Source organism: Oncorhynchus masou, chromosome 21, assembly GCF_036934945.1.
Source record: "Oncorhynchus masou masou isolate Uvic2021 chromosome 21, UVic_Omas_1.1, whole genome shotgun sequence".
NCBI lineage: Eukaryota > Metazoa > Chordata > Actinopteri > Salmoniformes > Salmonidae > Oncorhynchus > Oncorhynchus masou.
In genome coordinates this window covers 10,487,721-10,505,693 of record NC_088232.1, presented here as the reverse complement: position 1 = coordinate 10,505,693, position 17,973 = coordinate 10,487,721, and the positions used below count along the sequence as shown (strand labels likewise).

At 44.2% G+C, this 17,973-nt stretch overlaps 1 protein-coding gene and 1 long non-coding RNA gene across 2 annotated transcripts in view; both read right to left on the bottom strand.

Moving 5' to 3' along the window:
• LOC135507802 (F-box only protein 41-like) overlaps positions 1–17,973 on the bottom strand; it is a 96,528-nt gene that overhangs the window by 55,469 nt on the left and 23,086 nt on the right. The window contains exons 2-3 of the mRNA XM_064927466.1: positions 11,686–12,580; positions 11,011–11,240 (exon numbers count right to left, since the gene is read on the bottom strand). Coding sequence (XP_064783538.1) covers positions 11,011–11,240; positions 11,686–12,279 — 824 coding nt within the window. The 5' untranslated portion in view covers positions 12,280–12,580. The remainder of the gene's footprint in view (positions 1–11,010; positions 11,241–11,685; positions 12,581–17,973) is intronic.
• Positions 6,789–8,343, bottom strand: LOC135507803 (uncharacterized). Its single transcript, XR_010450712.1, has 2 exons — positions 7,728–8,343; positions 6,789–7,309 (listed from the first exon to the last, which is right to left on the bottom strand). It is a non-coding gene; the product is annotated as an uncharacterized LOC135507803 (long non-coding RNA).

Below are 17,973 nucleotides of genomic sequence, written 5' to 3'. Positions count from 1 at the left end.
ATGAAGCAGCCAGAGCTGCCAGTCTGCATGGAGCAGCCAGAGATGTCAGTCTGCATGGATCAGCCAGACTGTCAGTCTTCATGGAACAACCAGAGCTGCCAGTCTGCATGGAGCAGCCGGAGCTGCCAGTCTGCAAGGAGCTGCCAGTCTGCAAGGAGCTGCCAGTCTGCAAGGAGCTGCCAGTCTGCAAGGAGATGCCAGTCTGCAAGGAGCTGTCAGTCTGCAAGGAGCTGCCAGTCTGCAAGGAGCTGCCAGAGCTGCCAGTCTGCATGGAGCAGCCAGAGCTGCCAGTCTGCATGGAGCAGCCAGAGCTGCCAGTCTGCATGGAGCAGCCAGAGCCGCCAGTTAGCATGGAGCAGCCAGAGCCGCCAGTCAGCATGAAGCAGCCAGAGCTGCCAGTCTGCATGGAACAACCAGAGCTGCCAGTCTGCGTGGAGCAGCCGGAGCTGTTACGCGACTGCAGTAAGTTGCTAACTAGCATTAAATTTAACTTATAAAAACAAATCAATCAATCATAATCACTAGTTAACTACACATGGTTGATGATATTACTAGTTTATCTAGCGTGTCCTGCGTTGCATACAATCGTTGTTGTGGGCATTCGCGAAAAAGAACTGTCATTGCTCCAACGTGTACCTAACCATAAACATCAATGCCTTTCTTAAAATCAATACACCAGTATATCTTTTTAAACCTGAATATTTAGTTAATATTGACAAACATGAACTAGGGAAATTGTGTCACTTCTCTTGCAACAGAGTCAGGCTATATGCAGCAGTTTGGGCTGACTGGCCCTAATTTGCAAACTGTGTGAAGACTATTTATTCCAAACAAAGACAGCCAACTTCGCCAAACGGGAGATGATTTAACAAAAGCGCATTTGCGAAAAAAAAGCACAATCGTTGCACGACTGTACCTAACCATAAACACCAATGCCTTTCTTAAAATCAAGTTAAATCAAAATCAGGTGAAATTGTGTCACTTCTCTTGCGTTCATGGCACGCAGAGTCAGGGTAAATGCAACATTTTGGGCCGCCTGGCTCGTTGAAAAATAATTTGCCAGAATTTTATGTCATTATGACATAACATTGAAGGTTGTGCAAAGTAACAGGAATATTTAGACTTATGGATGCTACCCGTTAGATAAAATATGGAACGGTTCTGTATTTCACTGAAAGAATAAACGTCTTGTTTTCGAGATGATAGTTTCCGGATTCGACCATATTAATGACCTAAGGCTCGTATTTCTGTGTGTTATTATGTTATAATTAAGTCTATGATTTGATAGAGCAGTCTGACTGAGCGATGGTACCAGCTTTCATATGTTCTCATGTTCTGAGCAAGGAACTTAAATGTTAGCTTTCTTATATGGCACATATTGCACTTTTACTTTCTTCTACAACACTTTGTTTTTGCATTATTTAAACCAAATGTATTTATTTATTTGAGGCTAAATAGATTTTATTGATGTATTATATTAAGTTAAAATAAGTGTTCATTCAATATTGTTGTAATTGTCATTATTACAACAACAACAACAAAAAACAACAATAAAATTGGCCAATTAATCGGTATCAGCTTTTATTGGTCCTCCAATAATCGGTATCATAAAAAAATCATAATCAGTTGACCTCTAGTACATACCCCAACCAGAAGCCATGGATTACAGGCAACATCAGAACTGAGCTAAAGGGTAGAGCTGCTGTTTTCAAGGAGCGGGACTCTAACCCAGAAGCTTATAAGAAATCCCGCTATGCCCTCCAACGTACCATCAAACAGGCAAAGGACGACTGTGTGATCATGCTCTCCGCAGCCAATGAGAGTAAGACCATTAAACACATCAACATTCACAAGGCCGCAGGGCAAGACAGATTACCAGGACGTGTACTGACCAACTGGCAAGTGTCTTCACATTTTCAACGTCTCCCTTTCTGAGTCTGTAATATCAACATGTTTCATGGCTCACATCAACACCATCATCCCAGAAACCCTAGACCCATTCCAACTTGTGTACCGCCCCAACAGATCCACAGATGATTCAATCTCTATTGCACTCCACACTGCTCTTTCCCACCTGGACAAAAGGAACACCTCTGTGAGAATGCTATTCATTGACTACAGCTCAGCGTTCAACACCATAGTGCCCTCAAAGCTCATCACTAAGCTAAGGACCCTGGGACTAAACACCTCCCTCTGCAACTGGATAGTGGACTTCCTGACGGGCCGCCCCCAGGTGATAAGGGTAGGTAACAACACATCCGCCACACTGATCCTCAACACGGGCGCCCCTCAGGGATGCGTGCTCAGTCCCCTCCTGTACTCCTTGTTCACTCATGACTGCACGGCCAAGCACAACTCCAACACCATCAAGTTTCCCAATGACACAACAGTGGTAGGCCTGATCACCGACAATGACGAGACAGCCTATAGGGAGGAGGGCAGAGACCTGACCGTGTGGTTGAAGGACAACAACCTCTCCCTCAACGTGATCAAGACGAAGGAGATGATTATGGACTACAGGAAAAGGAGGACCGAGCATGCCCCCATTCTCATTTACGGGACTGTAGTGGAGCAGGTTAACAGCTTCAAGTTCCTTGGCGTCCACATCACCAACAAACTAACATGGTCCAAGCACACCAAGACAGTCGTGAAGAGAGCACGACAAAACCTATTCCCCCTCAGGAGACTGAAAAGACTTGGCATGGGTCCTCAGATCCTCAAAAGGTTTTACAGCTGCAACATCGAGAGCATCCTGACTGGTTGCATCACTGCCTGGTATGGCAATTGCTCAGCCCTTGACCGCAAGGCAGTAAAGAGTGTAGTGCGTGCGGCCCAGTACATCACCGAGGCCAAGTTTCCTGCCATCCAGGACCTCTATACCAGGCTGTGTCAGAGGAAGGCCCTAAAAATGGTCAATGACTCCAGCCACCCTAGTCATAGACCGCTCTCTCTGCTACCGCACGGCAAGAGGTACCGGAGCGCCAAGTCTAGGTGCAAGAGGCTTTTAAACAACTTCTACCCCCAAGCCATAAGACTCCTGAACATCTAATCAAATGGCTACCCAGACTATTTGCATTGCATCCCCCCCTTCTACGTTGCTGCTACTTTCTGTTATTATCTATGCATAGTCACTTTAATAACTCATTACCTCAATTAACCAGTGTCCCCGCACATTGACTCTGTCACCGTTACCCCCTGTAAATTGCTTCGCTATTGTTATTTTACTGCTGCTCTTTAAGCATTTCTTACTTTAATTTCTTACTTTTTCTTAAAATTGCATTGTTGTTTAAGGACTTGTAAGTAAGCATTTCACTGTAGGGTTGTATTCGGTACATGTGACAAATCAAATTTGCTCCCACTGGGCTTCCTCTCACCACCATTTATACAGCCGGCTCATTATATCTGGCTCATTGTTCTATCAGTAGTAGTAGTAGTAGAAATAGTAGTGGCAGTGGTAGAAGTAGTAGTAGTAGTAGTAGTAGTAGTAGTAGTAGTGGTAGTAGTAGTAGTGGTAGTAGTAGTGGTAGTGGTAGTTGTAGTGGTAGTAGTAGTTGAAGTAGTAGTGGTAGTGGTAGTAGTAGTAGTGGTAGTGGTAGTGGTAGTAGTTGAAGTAGTAGTGGTAGTAGTAATAGTAGTGGTAGTAGTAGTAGTAGTGGTAGTAGTAGTAGTAGTGGTAGTAGTGGTAGCTGTAGTTGTAGTGGTAGTAGTAGTAGTAGTGGTAGTAGTAGTAGTGGTAGTAGTAGTGGTAGTAGTAATAGTAGTGGTAGTAGTAATAGTAGTGGTAGTAGTAATAGTAGTGGTAGTAGTGGTAGTTGTAGTGGTAGTTGTAGTGGTAGTTGTAGTGGTAGTTGTAGTGGTAGTTGTAGTGGTAGTAGTAGTGGTAGTAGTAGTGGTAGTGGTAGTTGTAGTAGTAGTAGTAGTAGTAGTAGTAGTAGTAGTAGTAGTAGTAATAGTAGTGGTAGTAGTAGTAGTGTATGAGGAGGATGCAGACATTTTGGTGTAGCTTGCTTGCTCTGTGTAATATGAGTGACATCGTATGATAACGTTACTTTACTTTTACCTTCCTCTGAGAAGGGTAAAAGTACACTTTTGCCATGCTCAAGTTTTTTCATGAAGCAAATGTTAGCAGTAGCTCCACCACTGGCTGTTGTCTTGCAGCTCAAATTCATGAGTGTTTGCATGTTTACTGGCTAAAGGCTATGATGATATTCATGAAACATTTAACCCGTAGAGCTGGAACAGCAGGTCACGATGTCCCCGATCCCCTCTCTCAGCATGGGACATTCCATTGCTAAGGTAAATAGAAATGTTTATGTACATGTAATGTCATTTGAAATGACATTGTTTCAACGCTCTTCAGTCTGAATAAGCCCCTAGTTGCCCTGCTATCTACGACTACAACAAACGCCCTGTGGCTTCCCTCTCATGTCTTTTGACCTTCATGTCAGATCACAGCAAAAAAGAGTTTAATGACTCTCCCATCCAATCAACTGTGTAAACACTGCATGAACAGCCAATCATCACTGCTCACACTGACAAGGCCCAGGCTATTATTGGACTACTTTCATTTACCCAATCAAAGCCCAGCGCTGGCATTACAATGCAAATGACTTGGGCAATCTTCTGCCTTTACTTGATAAGATCATAGAGGGCTATAAAAAGAACATCCCTTTTCCTGATTTCCTGGCACCATGAGTTAGCTTAATGAGTTGTGAAGCACACATATATATATATATATAAATGAATAAGTAAATAGTAATTATGGCAGGGAGCATCTTAAGAGAAAAAAAATGCCTAGGTTTTCAATTCCGATCTGTGAGTCTATTAGCACATGGACACGCACACACACGCACACACACAATATTAGAACCGTGATGAAACATTGAAATTACTGGGATGGCTTTGCTTAACTACATATCACATTCCATTTTTGTCCTGAGGCAAAACTGTAGTTGCGTAACACTGAAATTATTTATGTTATCGCAAATGAGTCTAAAATACCCTATTTTAGGCCTATAGTGGCTGACCGTGTTGAGGAAATAAAGAGGTTGTTGCTCTGCTTGCCTATTCTATTCTATCTATAATGGTTGAGTTTTGATTGAATATAACCATAGCATTCATGGTTTCTAGAAAATGATACCTTCCCTTGACAAGGACCTCTAATAACAACACTTATATTAGGCCCATATATTCTGTGGAAACCACATGCAAAAGCAACATTTCCAATACACTAAAATTATAATTTAATACGACAACTTGAACACCTCCCATCACGCTGAGAAGAAGCAGCGTCCATCTTTCAGCCGTGGTCAACCACACTGCTGAGTCATCTTTGCGGCTTACTCTGAACATTCAGTCTGTGATACGCTTTTTCCATCTCTGCAGCTAGCCTACATTTCAGTCAGAAAGACCTCACTGTTGAGTTGCCAGCTTTTCTTCCAAGCACGGAGAGCCAATGGCTGCATCCCAAATGGCACCCTAGGCCCTATGTAGTGCACTACATAGTGCTATGGTCAACAAAAAAAGTAGTGCATTTTGTATGAAATAGGGGCCCTTGTCAAAAGTAGTTCAGTACATAGGGAATATGGTACACCACCAATGTCTTTGGCATAGCTGAGACAAATGGTAGTTGTGGACAAATGGTAGTTGTGTCTATGACCTTTGTAGAGGGTGCCTTAGCGACAGGATATTCATCCTTCTTACAATGACGACATAGTCATTTAAGCAGACACACACTTTATCCAAAAGCAAGTTAATGGATGCGTCTAAATAAGGAGGCTGAAACAACAAGATCTTGAAAAAGAGAGAGAGGGAGTATATCAACCAAGATAAACCAAGGGAGGACTTCTTTTTTTTATATACAAAAAAAAAACGTCAAAAACTTTCACATTTGAGTCTAAGTACCACTGTGTTGGGATAGTCCCATCTCATAATGCCTGAGATGTTGGACTTGGGCCTCCTCTCTCTCTGGGTGTGTGTGTGTGTTTGTTTTTACTATCATTGTGTGGACCAGAAGCCCTCACAAGGATAGTAAAATAAGGAAAATGCGGACAAGTGGAGACATTTCGCCAGTCCCCAAAAGGAAAAAGGCTATTTTAGGCTTAGGGCTTAGGTTTCGGGAAAATAGGATTTTGAATGGGAATCAATTGTTTGGTCCCCACATTAAAGCTGCGTGCACACTGTGTGCATGTGCTTATTGGTATGTCTGGTGCATTGGCAGTAATGTGGCCATGATGACATCCCAGGCCTTGCTCTGGACAGTATCTATCTATCTATCCGTCCGTCCACAGACAGCCAACATATTATCTAGCCCTGATAAGCAGACTAACTGCTGGGTCAGAGGAGGAAGTGGTAAGGATAAGGACAGACAGAAAGAGGAAGGGGTTGCTTTAACATCCTACACTGATAAGCAGACTAACTGCTGAGTCAGAGGAGGGAGGGAGGGAGTGGTAAGGATAAGGACAGACAGAAAGAGGAAGGGGTTGCTTTAACATCCTACACTGATAAGCAGACTAACTGCTGGGTCAGAGGAGGAAGTGGTAAGGATAAGGACAGACAGAAAGAGGAAGGGGTTGCTTTAAAACCTCTTATGGCTGCATCCCTTGTTCTCAATTTCCGCCTGAAGACATCCCCTAATCTAACTGCCTGTAGCTCAGCCCCAGAAGCAAGGATATGTATATTCTTGGTATCATTTGAATGGAAACATTCTGAAGTTTGTGGAAATGTTAATTGAATGTAGGAGAATATAACACAGTAGATCTGGTGGAAGAAAAGAGAAAGAAAGAGCATACGTTTTCTGTTTTTTATTGTTGTAGCATCATCTTTCACATGTACTAGAATAGCCACACAGTCAGATAGGATGCTGGAGATAATTTTGATGGATAACACAAGAGGGCAACTGTAGGTGTGCAAAGTTTCAGACTGATAACTTCAGGAACAGTGCAAATAACTATATACCACATATCAAAAAGCAATTCTAACACACAAAAAAAAAATATATAAAAATGTTTACAAAAATATTAGAAAAAAAATATTTTTAAAAACCCAGTAGACCCCTTGGAAGTCCTCTACACAATATTTTGCTGCCTGTGCCATGTCCCATAGCAGTCTCTTTCTGATGTAAAGCAGAGGCAAACTGTACAAGGGATGCAGGTGCGACACAGAACACAATGACGCCTCCATGCTGTGCCCTTTTGGCCCTGAGGCACAGTCATGCCTGCAGTAATGAACTGTGGCATATGAACACCACTGGAGGTAGGAGTAGAGCGGGCAGCTTGGCACCGGGGGCTCCCAGTCGGAGTCGCTATCACTGTGAAGGAAAACATTTAAAAAATATATTTGTATTGTATGAGCCTTTTATCATCACATAAAATAAACAGATATGTATTGTATAGAGCAGAGGGAACAGTCACTAAGGTGAAGTGCTGTTCCATTCAACTCCGGCTATTGTTGTGGGCCTGCCCCCCCCCGAACAGCACCCTTATGGCTATTTCATATGGAAATGGAGAGGAGTAGCAGGCGCAGTGGCCATGTGTGTGTTTGCTGCTCTACTCCATACCATTTGAATTTAAAAAAGGAAAATATATATATATATATATTTTGCAATGAAATGTGTATGTATGTATGTATGTATGTATGTATGTATGTATGTATGTATGTACACACACACACACACTTCATTGCAATATATATATATTTATTTTTCATAAAACGGCATTAGCACTTACCCGTCCAGAAGTACGTCCTGTCCTTGCAGAAACAGCTCCTCAGCTCCTGTTTGAATCATAACACTCAAAAATAGCCCACTTTAAATCTTAGTTTAACAAGCTCATTCGTATGTTTTATAAACTATAAATCATTATAGAACATCCGATAAGTGAGGATGTAATCCATCTAAGTGAGAAAATCTCGCAACAAACCCTAAACTGAACCACCACAATAAAGTGTGCCAGCTATTCTCATATTCCCCATTCGCCCCCTGACTGAAATAAGTGTAATGACTATGCCTTGTTGAAGCTGCCCCAAACACAGTAGGCCAGGTGGTTTGAGCCTATGTGATACTGGTCCAGATTGTCTCCTATTGGCCAGATGTTGCTGTCCAAGCCACCCTTCAGCCTGACTGGCCAATGAGCATGCTGAGGCACTGAGTGACATGGAGACAGCGGCCAATAGGCACGCTTCAGGCACAGAGTTATGGAGACCGCAGCAAGGCCACATCTGGAGGACTGGACGTCCATAGAGAATCACACCAAAAAAAGAGAGAGCGTGTGTGGATGGACAGAGAGAGCCAGGGGGGGAGAGAGAGAGGGTAAGAGAGAGCGTGTGTGGATGGACAGAGAGAGCCAGAAGGGGGGGGAGGAGGGTAAGAGAGAGCGTGTGTGGACGGACAGAGAGAGCCGGGGGGCAGAGGGTAAGAGAGAGCGTGTGTGGATGGACAGAGAGAGCCAGGGGGTAAGAGAGAGCGTGTGTGGATGGACAGAGAGAGCCAGGGGGGTAAGAGAGAGCGTGTGTGGATGGACAGAGAGAGACAGGGGGGGGGAGAGAGGGTAAGAGAGAGCGTGTGGGGATGGACAGAGAGAGCCGGGGGGGGGAGAGGGTAAGAGAGAGCGTGTGTGGATGGACAGAGTGAGCCAGGGGGGTAAGAGAGAGCGTGTGTGGATGGACAGAGAGAGCCAGGGGGGTAAGAGAGAGCGTGTGCGGATGGACAGAGAGAGCCAGGGGGTAAGAGAGAGCGTGTGCGGATGGACAGAGAGAGCCAGAGGGGGGGGGGGGGGGGTAAGAGAGAGCGTGTGCGGATGGACAGAGAGAGCCAGGGGGGGGGAGAGGGTAAGAGAGAGCGTGTGCGGATGGACAGAGAGAGCCAGAGGGGGGGGGAGAGGGTAAGAGAGAGCGTGTGCGGATGGACAGAGAGACCCAGAGGGGGGGGAGAGGGTAAGAGAGAGCGTGTGTGGATGGACAGAGAGAGCCGGGGGGGGGGGGAAGAGAGAGAGAGAGAGAGAGAGAGAGAGAGAGAGAGAGAGAGAGGAGGGTAGAGAGAGCGTCATACCATCCATGTCGGGGTCACTGTTCGGTTTACCCTCAGAGTTCAGCCATGCATCAGTAACACTGACACAGCTGTGGACAACTGTGTGAATGGGCAGAGAGACCAAAGCACCCAGCAGCCATCATCAGCTGTGAGTTATCCACAAGGGTCCAGGCAAACACACATTCACACATGGAGTTATGGACACAAACATCACAAAATTAAAGTAAAACAATGCGATGCCTCCTGACTGTTTGGCAGGAAAACCAGGGTCCAAACCTTCTCGGTATGTGGCACTAGCAACAGCTTCTGTATATTGGCTCACTTATCCACAAGGGTCCAGATATCCACGTGTGAGTTTATGTTTATCACAGCCACTAATAATACACTGTAAAGCTAAACCTGCACAGTATGTGGTCTGACTCACTTGCAACAGTAAAGAGCTACTGTAGGTATATACATGAAAGGTTTAGAGTAGGCCTCTATCATCAGACTCACTGTTTGTGGGTGAGCTCATACTGCTAACAGTAAAGCAACAGTAGGCCTCTATCATCAGACTCACTGTTTGTGGGTGAGCTCATACTGCTAACAGTAAAGCAACAGTAGGCCTCTATCATCAGACTCACTGTTTGTGGGTAAGCCCGTAGGGGTGTGCCGAGTAGTCGGAGAAAACAAGCATCTTAACAGATATAGGCAATTTTCCTATGATCAAAGAATTTTTTATTTTTTAAATCTGGGTGGCAGCGCCCAACTTTCAATCAAGTGCACGGTGCTACGTGGTCTAAATAACTCAACTGGCTAGTTATCCTGTCTGTTAACAGAAAGGCGGGCTGTACGTTGATCCTGCTGCACTGATTCAAGCTGTATTTCTCTGTCTACACGCTTCACTTACATGTTGTTTTCGGTCTGATCGTTTAGATCGCTGCTGCCTCCTGTTCGCCTACTACTATGATAAATCAAATGGTGAGGATGTTTGCCAGCTAGCAAGCATAATATCTTACAAGCAGGCCGAGAGTAGGGAGAAAATATGAACTGCCCATGCACATTCTGACTGAGTAACAGCAAACTTTTCTGCCCGGCCTGCTGCAAGTTGAGGGACACACACACACACACACACACACCGTTGGGGATTAATCAGAATAGTTGGGTAACATAGATAAGATGTTTTCTTTTCATTAATATATGCTTGTGAGTTACTTCTCATTTAGAATGCATCTTGTTGTACTATAGTGGTGGCCATTTGCAGTTATCCTTTCTCTGTCCTGGGTTCAGTTACTTGGGCCGTAGAGAGGGGAGAGGTCAAACTTGTCTTCATATGTAAACATATTTTTTAAACCATGTGAAGGGATGATTGAGGGGGAAACAATTATCTCTTGGCTCCACAATGTCTGTGTGCCAGTCACTGTGTCTCTGTGATCTTGTCCAGGAGGGTGTATTTGATATATGCTAGTTTTTGGTCCTGAATGGTACCAAGGGCAAGATGAGAACATAGTTTAGGAGACAAAGCTGAACAATAATTTATAGCCAATGCTGTCTGGCTATGTGTGTCTTTGCTATAAAGGATCTCAGTTGTAATGTGTAAGCACTCTAACATAATTAATTTATAGACACTGAATTAATCTGAGAGTCACAGGGTTGTGATGGAGCTCATATATTTAAAGATGGACTTTATGATAACTCTGACTTGTTTGTGGTTTGCTCTCATGATTTGGTAATACAGGAAATTTCCACTACAACACACACACACCAGCCTTTTTGGTCTATAAACCTGCAGGGAGATGAGGTATTTTGCCAACATCTACTTAGGCATTTAAAAACTATTTTGTTTTTCACAATCACGAGTATCATCTGATCCAACTATCAACTGCCAATTTACAGATACGATTACCAGTATGGCCAGATTGGCACACCCCTATCCTACTGGTAGCAACAGTACAGCTACACAAGGCCTACACAGTAAAGGTAAACCACCATATTGTCTGACTCACAGTTGTTTGTGGGTGAGCTCCTCCTCCTTGCTGACCAGGTCCTGCTTGAGGTTGGCCAGCATCTCCACCGAAACATCCACCTGGCGGGAGAGCTCCGATGCCTTGTCCTCCAGGTCCTGTTTCTCCTGGCCCAGCCGCACGCTCTCATGCTTGGCCCGCTCCAGCTCGCCGCTCTTCCTCTCCAGCTCTGTCTGCAGCCGACCCACACGTGCAGCTATCTTCTGCTCCACCTGCAATGGAGGAGGGATTTTGGTTCCAGTCCAGTGGTGGTGATGGGAAGTACTTTTTATTTGAGTTTGTTGGTACATATGTAAAATACAGAAGAAAAAAAATATTCTGAAAAAAGGGGAGAAAATACCAATAAATATATATATATTTTTCTTTTTTTTTTACTTTTCTCTTCCAAAGAAGGGTAGTGATGGGAAGAAATGAAATAAATCAGTGTTTCCCAAACCTCTTCTTGAGTATTCTCATATTAGAATTCCACATATTAGCATTCTAGAACAAGCCTGATTCAATTAATGAGCTTAGTGGGCTTGGTGATAAATTCACCAAATGAATTAGGTGTGGTAGAACTGGTATATATTATACATTGAATAAGTGGAATTAGCTCGGGGTACTCAAGGAGAGGTTAGGGAAAAACTGAAATAAATAAACGTAGATGATTACCATTACCTCCTCTGAGAGTTTCTCCAGCCTCTCGTCCAGCTCCAGACGCTCAAAGGCCCTTGCCTTCAGCCTGGCCAGACCCTCCTCATAGGCCGCCTCCACTGCGCTCGCCGCCACATTCGCCGCCACCGCCACGGCCGTGCTTTGGTTGCTGTGGGAACTGTGATGGTCACCGGCTGCACTCATGGCTTTCTTCACAAAGATCTCCCCCAGGGGGAACTCTACATTGGGGATGTAGAGAGCCGCGGCGTTGGACGTTGTGGACAAACCGCCGAGGTCTTCGGGACAGGGAAGCTCGCGGCACGGGAAGCGACGCTCCTTGAAGTCCCTGAAGGCGGAAGACCGGAGTTGAAGTCCGTCGAAGGGGTCGTTGTTGTTGCTGTGGTTGCCGCCGGGGGCAGAAGGAGTGAGGAGAAGGTCTCCGTCGGCCACCAGGGGGAGTAGTGCAGCGGCGTCACACACGCTGTTGGACTTGGAGAGCACGTAGAGCGTCTCGTAGGTATGGCTGTACTCCAGGTGGGCGCGGAGGGAGGACAGCGACCGGAAGCGTTTGTTCTCCCCGCAACGAGGACAGCGGTAGGGCAGGTCCAAAGAAGCCATTCCGCGAAAGGCCGACGGGGGGGCCCCTCACGCGGCACAGCGCCGCAGACACGCCGCGGGCGTACTACTCACGGAGTACTGGGCAGGTCCTCTCATGGTACAAAAATGGTGGTGGTGAGAGTTAGATGAGGGAGAGAAGGAAGAGGGATGTCTGAAGGAGGCGAGAATTAGACCAAAGGCCATTCATGCCATCACACATACTGACAGTCTGACACACACAAACCCGCAGATTCAGAATCTTCTTAGGTTGTAGATTTGTTCTTCGTCACCGTTACGTCTGCCTCACCATGAACCTTTGGCCCTGAAAGAAACAGCGAAAGAGAGTTTAGGACATTATTTGCATTTCTTACAGGTGAAGTCGGACGTTTACATACACTTAGGTTGGAGTCATTAAAACTAGTTTTTAAACCACTCCACAAATTTCTTGTTGACAAACTACAGTTTTGACAAGTCAGGAATGGAACAGCAGGTCCCAGACGTGCTCAATGGGATTGAGATCCGGGCTCTTTGCTGGCCATGGCAGAACACTGATATTCCTGTCTTGCAGGAAATCACACACAGAACGAGCAGTATGACTGGTGGCATTGTCATGCTGGAGGGTCATGATGCTGGCCTTCTAGGCAGAGTTCCCCTGTCCAGTGTCTGTGTTCTTTTGCCCATCTTAATATGTTATTTTTATTGGCCAGTCTGAGATATGGCTTTTTCTTTGCAACTCTGACTAGAAGGCCAGCATCCCGGAGTCACCTCTTCACTGTTGACGTTGAGACTGGTGTTTTACGGGTACTATTTAATGAAGCTACCAGTTGAGGACTTGTGAGGCGTCTGTTTCTCAAACTAAACACTCAAATGTACTTGTCCTCTTGCTCCATTGTGCACCGGGGCCTCCCACTCTTTCTATTCTGATTAGAGACAGTTTGCGCTGTTCTGTGTAGGGAGTAGTACACAGCGTTGTATGAGATCTTCAGTTTCTTGGCAATTTCTTGCATGGAATAGCCTTGATCTCTCAGAACAAGGATAGACTGACGAGTTTCAGAAGTGCTTTGCTTCTAGCCATTTTGAGCCTGTAATCAAACCCACAAATGCTGATGCTCCAGATACTTAACTAGTCTAAAGATGGCCAGTTTTATTGCTTCTTTAAATCATAACAGTTTTCAGCTGTGCTAACATAATTGCAAAAGGGTTTTCTAATGATCAATTAGCCTTTTAAAATGATCAACTTGGATTAGCTAACACAACATGCCATTGGAACACAGGAGTGATGGTTGCTGATAATGGGGCTCTGTACCCCGATGTAGATCTTCCATTAAAAATCTGCCATTTCCAGCTACAATAGTCATTTACAACATTAACAATGTCTACACTGTATTTCTGATCAATTTGATGGTATTTTAATGGACACATTTTTTTTGCTTTTCTTTCAAAAACAAGTACATTTATTTCTAAGTGACCCCAGACTTTTGAACGGTAGTGTATGTTTTTTCAACAACAGGTTATGCTCAATAATATCAAAGGCTGCACTGAAATCTAATAGTACAGCTCCCACAATCCTCTTACTAGCGATTTATTTCAACCAATCATGTCATTTGTGTCAGTGCAGTACATGTTGAGTGCCCTTCTCTATAAGCATGCTGAACTTCAGTCTGTTGTTAATTTGTTTACAGAGAAATAGCATTGTATTTGGTCAAACACATTTTTTCCCCAACAGTTTGCTAAGAGCTGGCAGCAACTTTATAGATCTGCTGTTAAAACCATTAAAGGCCGCTTTACCACTCTTGGGTAGCAGAATTACTTTGGCTTCCCTCCAGGCCTGAGGACAAAGACTTTCCTCTAGGCTCAGATTAAAGATATGACAGATAGGAGTGGCTATAGAGTCAGCTACCATCCTCAGTAGCTTTCCATCTAAGTGGTCAATGCCAGGAGATTTGTCATTATTGATCATTAACAATAATTTTCCCACATCTCCCACACTAACTTCACAAAATCCAAACTTGCACTGCTTTTCTTTCATTATTTGTTTTTTTTTATGCCTGAATACAATTTCTCACTGTTCGTTGTTGCCATTTCCTGCCTAAATTTGCCCACTTTGCCAATGAAGTAATCATTAAAATAATTGGCAACATCAAATGATTTTGTAAAGAATATACCATCTGATTTGATGAAAGATAGTTGAATTCATCTTTCTGCCCATAATTGAGAAGGTTTTGAGAAAAGTATTTCTGTCAACACACAAGACCGCTAGTGATGGGCATTGCGAGTCTTTTCTGTGAGCAGGATCATTTGGCTCTCAAATGGCTCTTGGTTCAGTGATGCTTAGAAAGTGAACTAAAACCATGAAAAAATTGTCAATCAAAAAAGCCTAAAACAATGAGGCTCTCTTCTCACTAGATGGTAATTCCTCAGTGCAGAAACAATCTTCGGATAATGTTTTTATGATTTATCTGCAGGTGAGATGTTTGGAGTAAAAGTACGCAAATCAGGGAGTCAAATAAACATCTTTCACATATGGGATTTGACGTTCGCCAAAAAGAGCAGTTTGTGAACAAACGACTCATCACTACTGGCTACACACGGAGTGATAGACAAACACCAGCACCACACAGACAAAAATGGGCAATATTGCTGGAAATTCATTGGCAGATAGTGTTAGGTTTGGCTTTTTAAGCCAATAGTGGCTAACCTGGGGTGGGATAATGTCAAATGTTGCGTTGACTAGATAGGTGGGAGCTTGCAGTGTCTGATACTTGTGAGATTTGGTTATGACAGTTTAAGATGGAACACGTGAAAATTTTATGTACTTTGGGAAATGTTTAGCGAGCTACTCATAGGTGGGCTACGTGCCGCTGGTAGCTTGCGATCGACCTGTTGGAGACCCCTGATCTACTGAATCATTGTGGTAAAATTAATTTGAGTTATGTATAGTTAAGATGTAACTAAAGCGGTGGTCACCAACCTTTGAGTCAAGATCGCTTTGAGTAGAAATGCAAGCTGAGATCTACAGCACAGATGATTTGATTTTTTCACGGGACAAAAACGTAAGCCTATGCAACATTAACCAACTAAAAACAGCTTTGTGCAGTAGGCTATAGGCCCAGTACATTATCACTGCATATTGGCTATGTTTGAATTGCCCTGCCATTGTTGTTCTTCTCTTTCCATTTTAATTGTAGGGATTGGACACTGGTAATAGCATCAGTTGGTCAGTCTGAGGGCAGGGAGGGGAGCAGCGGTGAGGCTGCATCTCACCCTTCCTCCTCTCTCCCTCCGTCCGCTGAGAGAAAGGGGACACAGTCTTCCAGCTGACGGCGAAACTCAAGTCGCACTGCATTATTTCTGCCTCGTGCTTCAATTCATGTTGGTACTCTTATGACCAGAGAAAGTAAAATACTCCTCAATATAAAAAAAGACAAGCCTATAATAATATATTTATTTATTTTATTTTTTATTTAACCTTTATTTAACTAGGCAAGTCAGTTAAGAACAAATTCTTATTTTCAATGACGGCCTAGTGGGTTAACTGCCTGTTCAGGGGCAGAATGACAGATTTGTACCATGTCAGCTCAGGGGTTTGAACTTGCAACCTTCTGGTTACTAGTCCAAAGCTCTAACCACTAGGCTACCCTAGTAATGCAAGCTTTTATCAGCACTCTGCACGTTCATTGCATCCGGTTGTAGTGTGAGTGGAATTAGGGAGAATGTGCATTTTATGGTTTTATAAATGTGTTGACAGTGCTAAATAACAACTTCAACATGAACTTACTCAAACAGCAGCTCTTCGCTGTATTCCTTGAGTCTCTCCCGTCATGGTTTTAAAAGTTTTGTAATCTCACAGTATCCATTTTACTTTGCATTCGAGGCTTCTTTTTACAGTCTATGGCTCAAGGAAACTGCAGATTCGGTGATCTGAGCTATCCGATTGGCCAGCTGTAGGCCTATAGGTGCACTCGATTTGCCCCTGGTCATGCCGGGTAGGCGGAGTTCTACCTTCAGACACATAAAATGGTTCAAAATGGGAACACTTTGCCGTCCTGGCAACAGGGCTGAGGAATCAACTGCATCCACCGCAAAAACATGAAACATTTTTTTTAAAAATAGGAATGCGAGGCTTTGTTGTTTTTTTACATAAATGTTTGGTGATCGACTAAGAATGCCTTAGAGATTGACCAGCGGACCATTCACAGGTTTCCTAAATAACACATCTACATCTCAGCCCTCAAAGGGTGCTTGTTTGAGTATGATGTTTGTTGATGCAGTGTGCTGCAGAGTCAATGCTGGAAACAAGAACAGGCAGCACAGCTTGTGTCCCAAATGGCACCCTATAGGTCCTGGTCAAAAGTAGTGCACTATAGAGCGAATAGGGTGCCATTTAGGATGAACATTGTTTTAGAGGGGACAACTGACAGGCATTTTTAGAAACATCTGACATTTCAGTGACAAGGTCGAGACACTGCCGAGGATGTAAATTGCTGCTGAAAGCCCTTCTCTTCCCCTTCAATGCATTGTCTTATCAGTTGAATTATTACTATTTGGTTAGCAATAAAATATAGAACGATAGATATCTTTCGATCCTATCATCCCCAATTATAGATTAGAACGATCAGAATATGACTTGTTTAAAGCTGTTTCACTAGACAAGCCTTATCCAATACATCTCCATTCAACTAATAGCCTACAAGGCTAATTCAATTATTCCTATACATATCAACGTCAATGGATAATGGTTTTATAACAGCTAAGTGACCCCAGAGACACACAGACCAGATGGACACTGCCCGTTATAACAGACAGTGGAGAGCAGAGGGAGAAAAAAGAAAAGAAAAAAAACAAATGAAAAACATATTAAAATATTTAAAAAATTTGAGAAAAAAACAAATAAAATAAACAAGTTTTTCTCTGCCCCCTTCCCCTGGGCGCATTCCCTTGCGCTGCCCCTCACGTTCTCTTGCTCTATCACTCCCTCACCATCTCTTGCTCCCTCCCTCCCCCCTTAGTACGGTGCATTCCGAGTGGATAGACATCGGGGAGTGGAGAGGTAAACATCGAGCCTATTAGTCTGTTTACCACCGTCCTCGCTCGCTACGTCTTCAGGGCAACCATGCTAAGTTGCTAACAACGAAGTCTAGAGGGTTGACCCAGGCTGCATGTCTGGCACAGTGGACCCGCCTTACCCCTGGCGCCACGGTCAAAGCCTCACAATTCTGCTCACGTTGTGGTCGCCTCACTCTACCCGCTTTTTCTTCTTCTTCTTCTATCTGCCCTTCCCTTCCCTTTGCAGGCCTTTTGATTCTGGATTCTGCCTGTCAAAGTCATCCCAAAACTAGCCAGGTCCGGTTGACAACGACCACAGGATTTGGCCAGACAAAACAAACAGAGCTGGGGCCCGGCTTATTCCAGACAGTGAGTGTTGATGAACACAGCCCCCAAGAATCTGACCAAGCAGGTCAAATCTGATTCCTTTCCTATTTAAATGAGTGAATTTAGCTCTGAATATCTGTCAGTCAGTGTGACAACAGCAGGCTACAACAGTAGGGTCCATGTTAATGGCATTTAACAGTCCAGTGAGTCCACCCAGCCATCTGCCAATTAGAGTTCGGACGCAGAGCGTGAGCAGCTGGGGTGAACATCACAATGCCGTAGCCTGCCATTCGTCAGGGCAATTAACCTGAAAGTGGCCTCCCGAGTGGCGCAGTGGTCTAA